At 45.1% G+C, this 10,813-nt stretch overlaps 1 protein-coding gene across 1 annotated transcript in view; it reads right to left on the reverse strand.

The window, feature by feature from the left end:
- Positions 1–1,169: 1,169 nt before the first annotated feature.
- Positions 1,170–10,813, reverse strand: part of LOC132385884 (zinc finger protein 239-like) — an 11,765-nt gene continuing 2,121 nt past the window's right edge. The window contains exons 2-3 of the mRNA XM_059958124.1: positions 5,480–7,142; positions 1,170–4,364 (exon numbers count right to left, since the gene is read on the reverse strand). Of these exons, the coding sequence (XP_059814107.1) occupies positions 4,328–4,364; positions 5,480–6,531 (1,089 nt within the window). The 5' untranslated portion in view covers positions 6,532–7,142 and the 3' untranslated portion in view covers positions 1,170–4,327. The remainder of the gene's footprint in view (positions 4,365–5,479; positions 7,143–10,813) is intronic.

Here is a 10,813-nt window from a genome sequence, read left to right on the forward strand (position 1 = left end):
TGGGTAGAAGGGTGGGTTGGCAAGTTTGCAGACGACACAAAAGTTGGTCTTGTTGTAGATAGTTTAGAGGATTGTCAAAGATTGCAGAGAGACATTGATAGGATGTAGAAGTGGGCTGAGAAGTGGCAGATCGAGTTCAACCTGAAGTGTGAGGTGGTACACTTTGGAAGGACAAACTCCAAAGCAGAGTATAAAGTAAGTGGCAGGATACTTGGCAGTGTGGAGGAGCAGAGGGATCTCTGAAAGTTGCCTCACAGGTAGATAAGGTAGTTAAGAAAGCGTACGGGGTGTTAGCTTTCATAAGTCGAGGGACAGAGTTTAAGAGACGCGATGTAATAATGCAGCTCTATAAAACTCTAGTTAAGCCACACTTGGAGTACTATGTCCAGTTTTGGTCGCCTCAGTATAGGAAGGATGTGGAAGTATTGGAAAGGGTACAGAGGAGATTTACCAGGATGCTGCGTGGTTTAGAGAGTATGGATTATGATCAGAGATTAAGGGAGCTAGGGCTTTACTCTTTGGAGAGAAAGAGAATGAGACATGATAGAGGTGTACAAGATATTAAGAGGAATAGACAGAGTGGACAGCCAGCACCTCTTCCCCAGGGCACCACTGCTCAGTACAAGAGGACATGGCTTTAAGGTATGGGGAGGGAAGTTCAAGGGGAATATTAGAGGAAGGTTTTTCACTCAGAGAGTAGTTGGTGCATGGAGTGCACTGCCTGAGTCAGTTACACTAGTGAAGTTTAAGAGACTACTAGACAGGTATATGGAGGAATTTAAGGTGGGGGGTTATATGGGAGGCAGGGTTTGAGGGTCAGCACAACATTGTGGGCTGAAGGGCCTGTAATGTGCTGTACTATTCTATGTTCTATGTTAAACGACAAACTGGACCACTGTTAGACCACCATTAAGGGTGCTTACCGTGCCATCCCACGTCCACAGTCCAGAATGTTTCATCACCTGGTTGTACATCCTCTCCTGGAGGATCAGCAGACACCGAGTACTGCAACAACAGCAGTGAGGACCAAGCAGATATGGAAAAGTGTGGCGCAGGAGCATCTACAGGACAACTTTGATTTGGTGTATTCAGTGACTCATCTTCCAGTGTGAATGAGTATGCCTGACACCGACTTCATTAAAACCTTTCTTTTTCAATCTTTTTATTAAGTTTCCAATAAACAATATTAATACTAATACATAGAGATCAGGAATACATTAATAATGGTTAACATCTAGAAACACATATTCCAAGTAAAAAATGGAATCTAACCTCCCACTCGCTAAGTGACGAACCATGAAAAAGATAATTATAATTATAAAAAAAGAGAAAAAAACACAAACTAAAACAAACTAACCTAAAAAAAAACAAAGACCGGGTTGCCAAAATTCATCAGTTAAAATTATATTTTGTCGTTTAACTCCGCTCTTTTATCCATTAAAAGTTACTGAAAAAAGGATTCAGAAAGGGTCAATAAAAACACACAATGCTGGCAGAACTCAGCAGGCCAGACAGCATCTATGGGAGGAGGTAGTGATGACGTTTCGGGCCGAAACCCAGCATCAGGAGTCTTAATCACCCTCCTGATGAAGGGTTTCCGCCCAAAACGTCGTCACTACCTCCTCCCATAGATGCTGCCTGGCCTGCTGAGATCAGCCAGCATTTTGCGTTTTTATTTATTTCCAGCACCTGCAGATTCACTCATGTTGCCTTCATAAAGGGTAAACTTACATCATATGAAAATATTGAATAAATGGCTTCCAAGTTTCTTCAAATTTAACTGAGGGCTTCATAGTACTGCTCCTAACCTTTTCCAAATTTAAACATGCAATCGTCTGGGAAAACCATGAAAGATGAAAAAAACATGAAAGATTGGAATCTTTCCATTTAAATAAAATCGATCTTCTGGCTATTAATGTCACAAAAGCAATTAATCGACAACCTGATGACGATAAATGACTGGAGTCTATCACTGGTAGACCAAAGATTGCAGTAATAGGATGAGGTTTCAAATCAACACACAGAACTGCTGAAATAATATCAAAAATATCTTTCCAATATTTTCTTAACAGAGGGCACGATCAGAACATATGTGTCAAAGAAGCTACTTCAGAATTACATCTATCACAAACAGGGTTTATATGACCATAAAAATGTGCTAAATTATCCTTGGACATATGAGCCCAATGAAACACCTTAAATTGTATCAAAGCATGTCTGTCATACATTGATGAGTATTGACTAGTTTAAGAATTTTCTCCCATTCCTCTGTAGATAAAGATACTTGAAGTTCTCTTTCCCACTCATTCTTAATTTTATCAGAAGTTTATCAGAACCCCTTCTGAAAGGGGTTTAAACCCAAATTTTTTTCGGTAACTTTGATTGGATGTGATATCGGAAAGGTAGGTAAAGTAGCATTCAGAAAGTTACCTACAGATTAGAGACTTCATTAAAACCTGTGTGGATGAGTGTGTGCCAACCAGAATTTACACACCCCAGATCAAAAGCTGTGGATCAGCAGGAGGCTCATTAGGGCTATGATATTTAAGTCAGGCCACCCAGGTCTGTACAAATAAACGAGGCATGACTTGCTGAGGGCTAATTCCAGAGCTAAAAAATAATTCCACGCGAGGCTGCAGGCGACATCGAATGCATGTCAATTCTGGCAGGGTTTGCAGACCGTTACTTCCTACAAAGGTAATGTTCTGAAAATCAGAGCTGACCAATTAGCGGGGGTATTAAATGACATTTTCAATCATTGCTACATAAGTTCTCATCTGCTTCAAAAGGGTTACAATTATACCAGGGTTTACAAGCAGGGGAAGCTGTCTTAATGAATACTGTTTGCTAGTACTCTTAAGTGCTGAAATGCTTTCAGATTTGGGTTGTGGCTGAAATCTACGCCCGCTTCAGCAAGCACCTGGACCCACAGCTATCTGCCGATCACTCAATATTCCAAGTGAAGCCTCGCCTGTGCTTTATAAAGATTGAACAATACATCCTTACGTGCATGTTCTAGTCCTCTTGAAATGAATGCACACATAGTATTTGCCTTCTTTGCCAGCGACTCAGCCGACAAATTAACCCTCAGGGAATCCAGAACGAGGACTGCCAAGTGTCTTTGCCAATGGCCTCTGCGCTTTTGATATGACGCGCTGCATGATAACACACTTCCCGAAATATGGTCAAAAAGTTTTGTCTGAAAATAAATTTTCCGTTCTAACTCAGTGAAATCCTCTGGAACTGGGGTGCTGAGAACACACCCGCATTTGTTCACTGGGAGTCAGTTCTTCAACCCATAGATTTTGTATTGACACCATGTTGTGTGTGTTATTGAGGGACATCCGCATGCAGGATCTTTATTGACAACCCTGCTTGTACGGTGTGTGTACTTCTCCCATGTGGGCGCGGCTAACTGAGTGACAGAGGAATGACACTGTTAACTACCACTAGACTTGATGAATAATGAATATACAATTGGAAAATAATATACTGTATTGGAAAACATGTCTTCTTCAATCGGGCATTTGACCATTATGATATGAGGACAATCATCGGTATTATTTCAGATTCAATCATTTCCGAATATCTGTTAGTAAAACCAGCAAGAGCAATTTCTGTACTTATCTGATTACCTGATACCTCCTCGAAATTCATCTTCTCCATCAAGAGTGATGAATGTACCAGTTTCTCTCCTCCATAGTCACTGAGAGGATGGGAAAGATTGCCTTGCCTTAACCCACCCTCGTGGATGTTGACAATGAATGAACTACCCTTCAGCTCTGGGCGCAAAGTGGAAGTGTTTGCCCAACTGTCCGAGGGGGATCAAATGCCCCTTCGTCATCTCCATTGTCGATTGAGAGATAAATCTGAGAGAATCATCATCTCCATCCGGAGCATCCCATTGACAATGTGCCTGTCGACCTCAGTTTCCAGAGAACATTAACTATCTACAAGTGGGTTCATATGATGCCAACCTCAAGACTCTGGAGCAGTCTGGATTTGATAGACTGGCTCTGTCCTGCCATGACATGCCCTTGCAAATCTCAGAGATGTGATAGGCCCCGGCTAACGTATTGAGAACATAACCTTCTGTCGTCTTTCCAACTTCCAAGGTTTTGTTTGCTGTCAAAATCAGATTTACTCTGCTGTATTTTCTCTCCCAGGTTATGGTCTGCGACATAATGGGCTTCCTTATTAGTGTCGACTAATTGCCGTAACCATTTGACCTTCACAATACCATCTGCTGTCTCGGGCTTGTATTGTGGACTGGTCACTCACAGCTTCACCGCTGGCTCGTACAGTGAAATGCTGCGTTTCCCTGTGCTCACCCAGATGGCACGGTTTCCAGTACTCTTGTCTCTCTAAGAGAAGAAGGAGGAAGTAAATTCACCAGCTTACAACTGGACAATGACAAGACCATTTACACTAAGAGTCACAGATTTACACAGCACAAGAACCCGTCTACAACTTCGTCACCACCCTGTCCACGTGTGTCACCACTTTCAGGGAACTCTGGTCTTGTATCCCTCTGCCCCTCTGTTCTGCCACTCTCCCTGGGTCCTGTCATTCACTCTGTGTGTTCTGCTCTGTTATAACTTCCCAAGGTCAATCACATTTTGCTTGTCCCAGTTAAGTTCCACCTGCTGTTCCTGAGCCCACTTTGCCAGCTGGTCTCTGTCCCATTGTAGACAGCCCTCACTTTCCCCACACACCTGTTTCGGTGTCAGCCACAACCTCACGTACTGTCCGACCTACATTCCCTTCCAAATCATTCACACGTGACCAGCACCAGTTCACTGCAAGGTGACAGAAAAAAGTGACAGTAGAGCTCAGCTCAAACAAGAAGACAAGCGAAACTAAGAGCAGGAGAGTGGTGGTTGGGTCTGGTGTCCAGAGGGAAATGGAGAGCTCTGTGACTTTCCCGGTGGGAGGTGGAGGTGTATATGGACGGGGAGTATTTGGAGGTGTATATGGACTGGTTATCCACAGTGAAAATAAGATGATTGGGGCAAGGAAACTTTAAATCATTGAGAAGATTTTGTGAGTGTTGACTGGATTTCCAGCATCTGCAGACTTTCGCTCGTCTGTGACCGTTTGTTGCAGACAGAGCAAACGTAATTGCAAAGTGGACTCCCGGTCTGGATTGGGTCTCACTGATGTAGAGGAGGCCGCACTGGGAGCATCAGATAGAGTAGATCAACCTGACAGACTCGCAGGTGAAGTGTTGCTTCACTTGTGACCCAGAATGGAACTGAGGATGGAAGTAAATGGGAGCTCGTAGAACTTCCCTTGTTGGCAAGGAATATTAAACGGGGGAGATTAATGGGGAGGGGGTATAAAGATAGGAAGGTAGGAAGTGGTTTAGTCAAGATAACTGTGCAAATCGGGAGGTTATAAGAAAAGTCAGCTAGCGTGGATGTGTTTTGCGACCCCTGCCACCTGCCACAGTCGGTGTCTTTCTTGAGTCAGCTGTCACCTGAATGTGCAAGGGTGGATGGTGGAGGGTGGAGTGAAAGGCCTCTCCTCAGTGTGAACTCGCTGATGTTTGTTCAGTTGAGATGACCGACTGAATTCCTTCCCACAGTCTGAGCATTTGAACGGTTTCTCCCCAGTGTGAATTCGCCGATGTTCCTTCAGTTGAGAAGACCGAGTAAATCCCTTCCCACATTCAAAACAGATGAATGGTCTCTCCCCAGTGTGAACTCGCTGATGAACTTTCAGGTCAGATGACCAAATGAATTCCTTCCCGCAGTCTGAGCAGGTGAACGGTTTCTCCCCCGTGTGAACTAACTGGTGTGTCAGTAGGTGAGATGATCGAGTGAATCTCTTCCCACATTCGGAGCAGGTAAATGGCTTCTCCCCGCGATGGAGTCGTTGATGAACTTTCAGGTCAGATGACCGTGCAAATTCCTTCCCACAGTCTGAGCAGGTGAATGGTTTCTCCCCCGTGTGAACTCGTTGATGTATTTTTAAATCATATGAGCGCGTGAATTCTTTCCCACAGTCTGAGCAGGTGTACGGCTTCTCCCCAGTGTGAATTCGCTGATGTACTTTCAAGTTATACGATCGTGTGAATTCTTTCCCACAGTCTGAGCAGGTGAACGGTTTCTCCCCAGTGTGAACTAACTGATGTGTCAGTAGGTGAGATGGCCGAGTGAATCCCTTCCCGCAGTCTGAGCAGGTGAACGGCCTCTTCCCAGCGTGAATTCCGTAGTCCTTCAAAAGGGCAGATGATTGAGTGAATCCCTTCCCACATTTAGAGCAGGTGAATGGCCACTCCCCAGTGTGAACAAAATGGTGACTCAGTAGCTGATTTGACCGAATGAATCCCTTTCCAAATTCAGAGCATGTGAATGGCCTGTTCCAGGTGTGAACTAACTTGTGAGTCAGTACGTGAGATGACTGAGTGAATCCCTCCCGACAGTCTGAGCAGCTGAATGGCCTCTCCCCAGTGTGAACTCGCTGGTGTCGTTGTAGTGTTGAAAAGTGAGTGAATCCCTTCCCACAGTCTGAGCAGATAAACGGCATCTTCTCAGAGTGAACTCGCTGGTGTTCATTCAGTTGAGATGAGTGCGTGAACCCGATCCCCTATTCAGGACAGGTGACTGGCTTCTCGCTGGTGTGAACTCGCTGATGTCACTGTGCTGTGGTTGAGTGTGTGAGTGCCTTCTCACCATCTGAGCTGGAAAATTTTCAGATCTATCTTTAGATTCAATTGCAGAATGAATTGCTTCTCACAGTCAGAACAGGTGGAGCATCTCACTATTGCTGATGTATCTTCAGGCAGGATGACTGGGTAGTTCCCCTCCCTCACGCAGAGCAGGTGAATGTCAGACGTTTGAATCACTTGTAGGGTCCATGCAGTTGAAGAACTGATCACCAGTGAACAAATGCTGGTCTGTTCTCAGCACCCTGGTTCCAGTGAATAACACTGAGTTACAGCAGAAAACTTCACTTCAGACACAAAATACATTTCCAGTTTGGATGAGGTACTTCTTCATCTCTGAGGATCGACAACAGATGTGTTGTTGTTGCAAAGAAAATATATGCTCACTCCTTAAATATCCATTCAGAGACAGTGAAACTGACGTGCTGATGTGTTTGAGATTCCCGTGCACAAGTGTTCTGGCATTTTAAACCTGTAAAAATATTTGCAAAAGATATTAGAGGGTGAAGGACAATATTTCAGGTGAGATTTTAGTCTGTCATGAGCTCTGGCATCACAACGTTAGAAAGTTCATCTCAAGTTGGAGCCGAATGGTTAGTAATGTACTGTAGATTCCCATGTGTATCTATGAACTCCTCATCTTCTAACTGGGCAAGGATCAGGCATCCTAACTGATCAGAAAATACTCTGACTGTATGGAAATGGGGTACTTCTGCCTTCAATCAACCGGAGACTTGGCTCAACTTGTCTCTCTCCTTTGGGATTATTTCAAGTTCTGGTCATGTTCCACAACACTACAAAGAGCCTTTGTTGCTACATGTCTGCTCCTGGAGGTTTTCTAATTCCTGGAACCCCTCTACCGAGCTGATTGACAGTAATGAACCCATCGATGGTAATGCCAACGAATATGAAGGGGAGGGTTGCAGTTATTCGGGTTGGCACTTTTGTGAGGTGAAAGCCGCAAGTCACTTGTCATCGAGGACAAAGGTGTTTCATTTCCTTATTTACTCAGAGAGAACTAAAGCCACGGTAGGTTTTATTTCCATAAAGCACTAAATAACATTTTCACCGACTAGGGTAGACTCTTCATCGAGATTAACTGGGAACTATATTTTTGTTTATTATAACCATATAACAATTACAGCACGGAAACAGGCCATCTCGGCCCTTCTAGTCCGTGCCAAACACTTACTCTCACCTAGTTCCACTGACCTGCACTCAGCCCATAACCCTCCATTCCTTTCCTGTCCATATACCTATCCAATTTTACTTTAAATGACAATATCGAACCTGCCTCTACCACTTCTACTGGAAGCTCGTTCCACACAGCTACCACTCTCTTAGTAAAGAAATTCACCCTTGTGTTACCCCTAAACTTTTGCCCCCTAACTCTCAACTCATGTCCACTTGTTTGAATCTCCCCTACTCTCAATGGAAAAAGCCTATCCACGCCAACTCTATCTAACCCCCTCATCATTTTAAATACCTCTATTAAGTCCCACCTCAACCTTCTACGCTCCAAAGAATAAAGACCTATCTTGTTCAACCTTTCTCTTTAACTTAGCTGCTGAAACCCAGGTAACGTTCTAGTAAATCTGCTCTGTACTCTATTTTGTTGACATCTTTCCTATAATTCAGTGACTAGAACTGTACACAATACTCCAAATTTGGCCTTACCAATGCCGTGTACAATTTTAACATTACATCCCAACTCCTCTACTCAATGCTCTGATTTATAAGTGCCAGCATACCAAAAGCTTTCTTCACCACCCTATCCACATGAGATTCCACCTTCAGGGAACTATGCACCATTATTCCTAGAACACTCTGTTCTACTGCATTCTTCAATGCCCTACCATTTACCATGTATGTCCTATTTTGATTAGTCCTACCAAAATGTAGCACCTCACACTTATCAGCATTAATCTCCTTCTGTCATCTTTCAGCCCACTTTACTAACTGGCCTAAATCTCTGCAAACTTTGAAAACCTGCTTCTTTATCCACAACGCCACATTTCTTAGTATCATCTGCATACTTACTAATCCAATTTACCACCCCATCATCCAGATCATTAATGTATATGACGAACAACATTGGACCCAGTACAGATCCCTGAGGCACACCACTAGTCACCGGCCTCCAACCTGACAAACAATTATCCACCACTATTCTCTGGCATCTCTCATCCAGCCACTGTTGAATCCATTTTACTACTTCAATATTAACACCTAAAGATTGAACCTTCCTAACTAACACAAAATGCTGGTGGAACACAGCAGGCCAGGCAGCATCTATAAGGAGAAGCACTGTCGACATTTCAGGCCGACCCCTTCGTCAGGATTAACTGAAAGGAGAGATACGAAGAGATTTGAAAGTAGTGGGGAGGGGTGGGAAATGCTAAATGATAGGAGAAGACCGGAGGGGGTGGGATGAAGCTAAGAGCTGGAAAGGTGATTGGTGAAAGTGATTCAGAGCTGGAGAAGGGAAAGGATCATGGGACGGGAGGCCTTAGGGGAAAGAAAGGGGGGGGGGGGGAAGCACCAGAGGGAGATGGAGAACAGGCAGGATGATGGGCAGAGAGAGAGAGAAGTAAAACAAACAACTAAATATGTCAGGGATGGGGTAAGAAGGGGAGAAGGGGCATTAACAGAAGTTAGAGAAATCAATGTTCATGCCATCAGGTTGGAGGCTACCCAGCTGGTATATAAGGTGTTATTCCTCCAACCTGAGTGTGATTTCGTCTGTACAGTAGAGGAGGCCATGGATAGACGTATCAGAATGGGACATGGAATTAAAATGTGTGGCCACTGGGAGATCCTGCTTTCTCTGGCGGACCGAGCGTAGGTGTTCAGTGAAACGGTCTCCCAGTCTGCGTCGGGTCTCACCAATATATAAAAGGCCACACCGGGAGCACCGGATGCAGTATACCACACCAGCCGACTCACAGGTGAAGTGTCGCCTCACCTGGAAGGACAGTCTGGCGGGAGGGAGGTCAGAGTCTCCAACTTCCTCTCACCCCAACCCGTCCCTCTCCACTGACACTACCAGCCTGCCTCCTCCCTCTGATCCCATCTCTCATCCGTGCCGGGTCTTTAACATTCCCTCCGACCTTCAACTCTCTGAGACAGAGCGCTCTGTCCTCAGTAAGGGCCTCAGCTTTGTCCCCATTCGCCCAAATCCTCAGCGAGTTCCGCGTACGCCATGACGCTGAACTCTTCTTCCGCCCGCTCCGTCTCCGAGCTTACTTCTTTGACAAGGACTCTCCTACCCTCATCGATGACCCCTTCTCCCGTCTTCAACCCTCCTCCTCTTCCTGGACACCCCACTCTGGTCTTCTGCCTGCTCTGGATCTCTTTATTGCTAATTGCCGACGGGATATCAACCGTCTCGACTTCACCACACCCTGTTCCAATCCCAACCTAACTCATTCCAAACGTTTTGCTCTCCGCTCCCTCCGCACCAATCCCAACCTCACTATAAAACCTACTAATAAGGGGGGAGCTCTTGTTGTCTGGAGTACTGACCTCTACCTGGCCGAGGCACAGCAACAACTCTCTGATACCTCCTCTTATTTACCCCTTGATCATGACTCCACTAAGGAGCACCAGGCCACTGTCTCCTATACCATCACCATCCTTATCAGGTCTGGGGATCTCCCATCCACTGCCACCAACCTCACAGTTCCCACACCCCGCAATTCCCGTTTCTACCTCCTACACAAGATCCACAAACCTGCCTGCCCAGGTAGACCTATTGTTTCAGCTTGCTCCTGCCCCACCGAAATTATTTCTGCATACCTTGACACTGTCTTATCCCCACTTGTTTGATCTCTTCCCACCTATGTTCGTGACACTTCTCATGCTTTGAATTTTTTAAATGATTTTAAGTTCCCTCGCCCCCACTGCCTTATTTTCACCGTGGACGTCCAGTCCCTATATACAATAGACAATAGGTGCAGAAGTAGACCAGTTTTATATCCATGTTGAAACCCTGCCCCCAATGCCATGAGCTCTGATTTTATTCACCAATCTCCTATCACCTACCCCCATCCCCCACCAGGACGGACTCGAAGCTCTTCGCTTCTTTTTGGATTCCAGACCTAACCAATTCCCCTCTACCACCACTCTCCTCCATCTAGCGGA

This window comes from Hypanus sabinus, assembly GCF_030144855.1.
Source record: "Hypanus sabinus isolate sHypSab1 chromosome X2 unlocalized genomic scaffold, sHypSab1.hap1 SUPER_X2_unloc_4, whole genome shotgun sequence".
In the NCBI taxonomy this organism is placed as follows: Eukaryota; Metazoa; Chordata; class Chondrichthyes; order Myliobatiformes; family Dasyatidae; genus Hypanus; species Hypanus sabinus.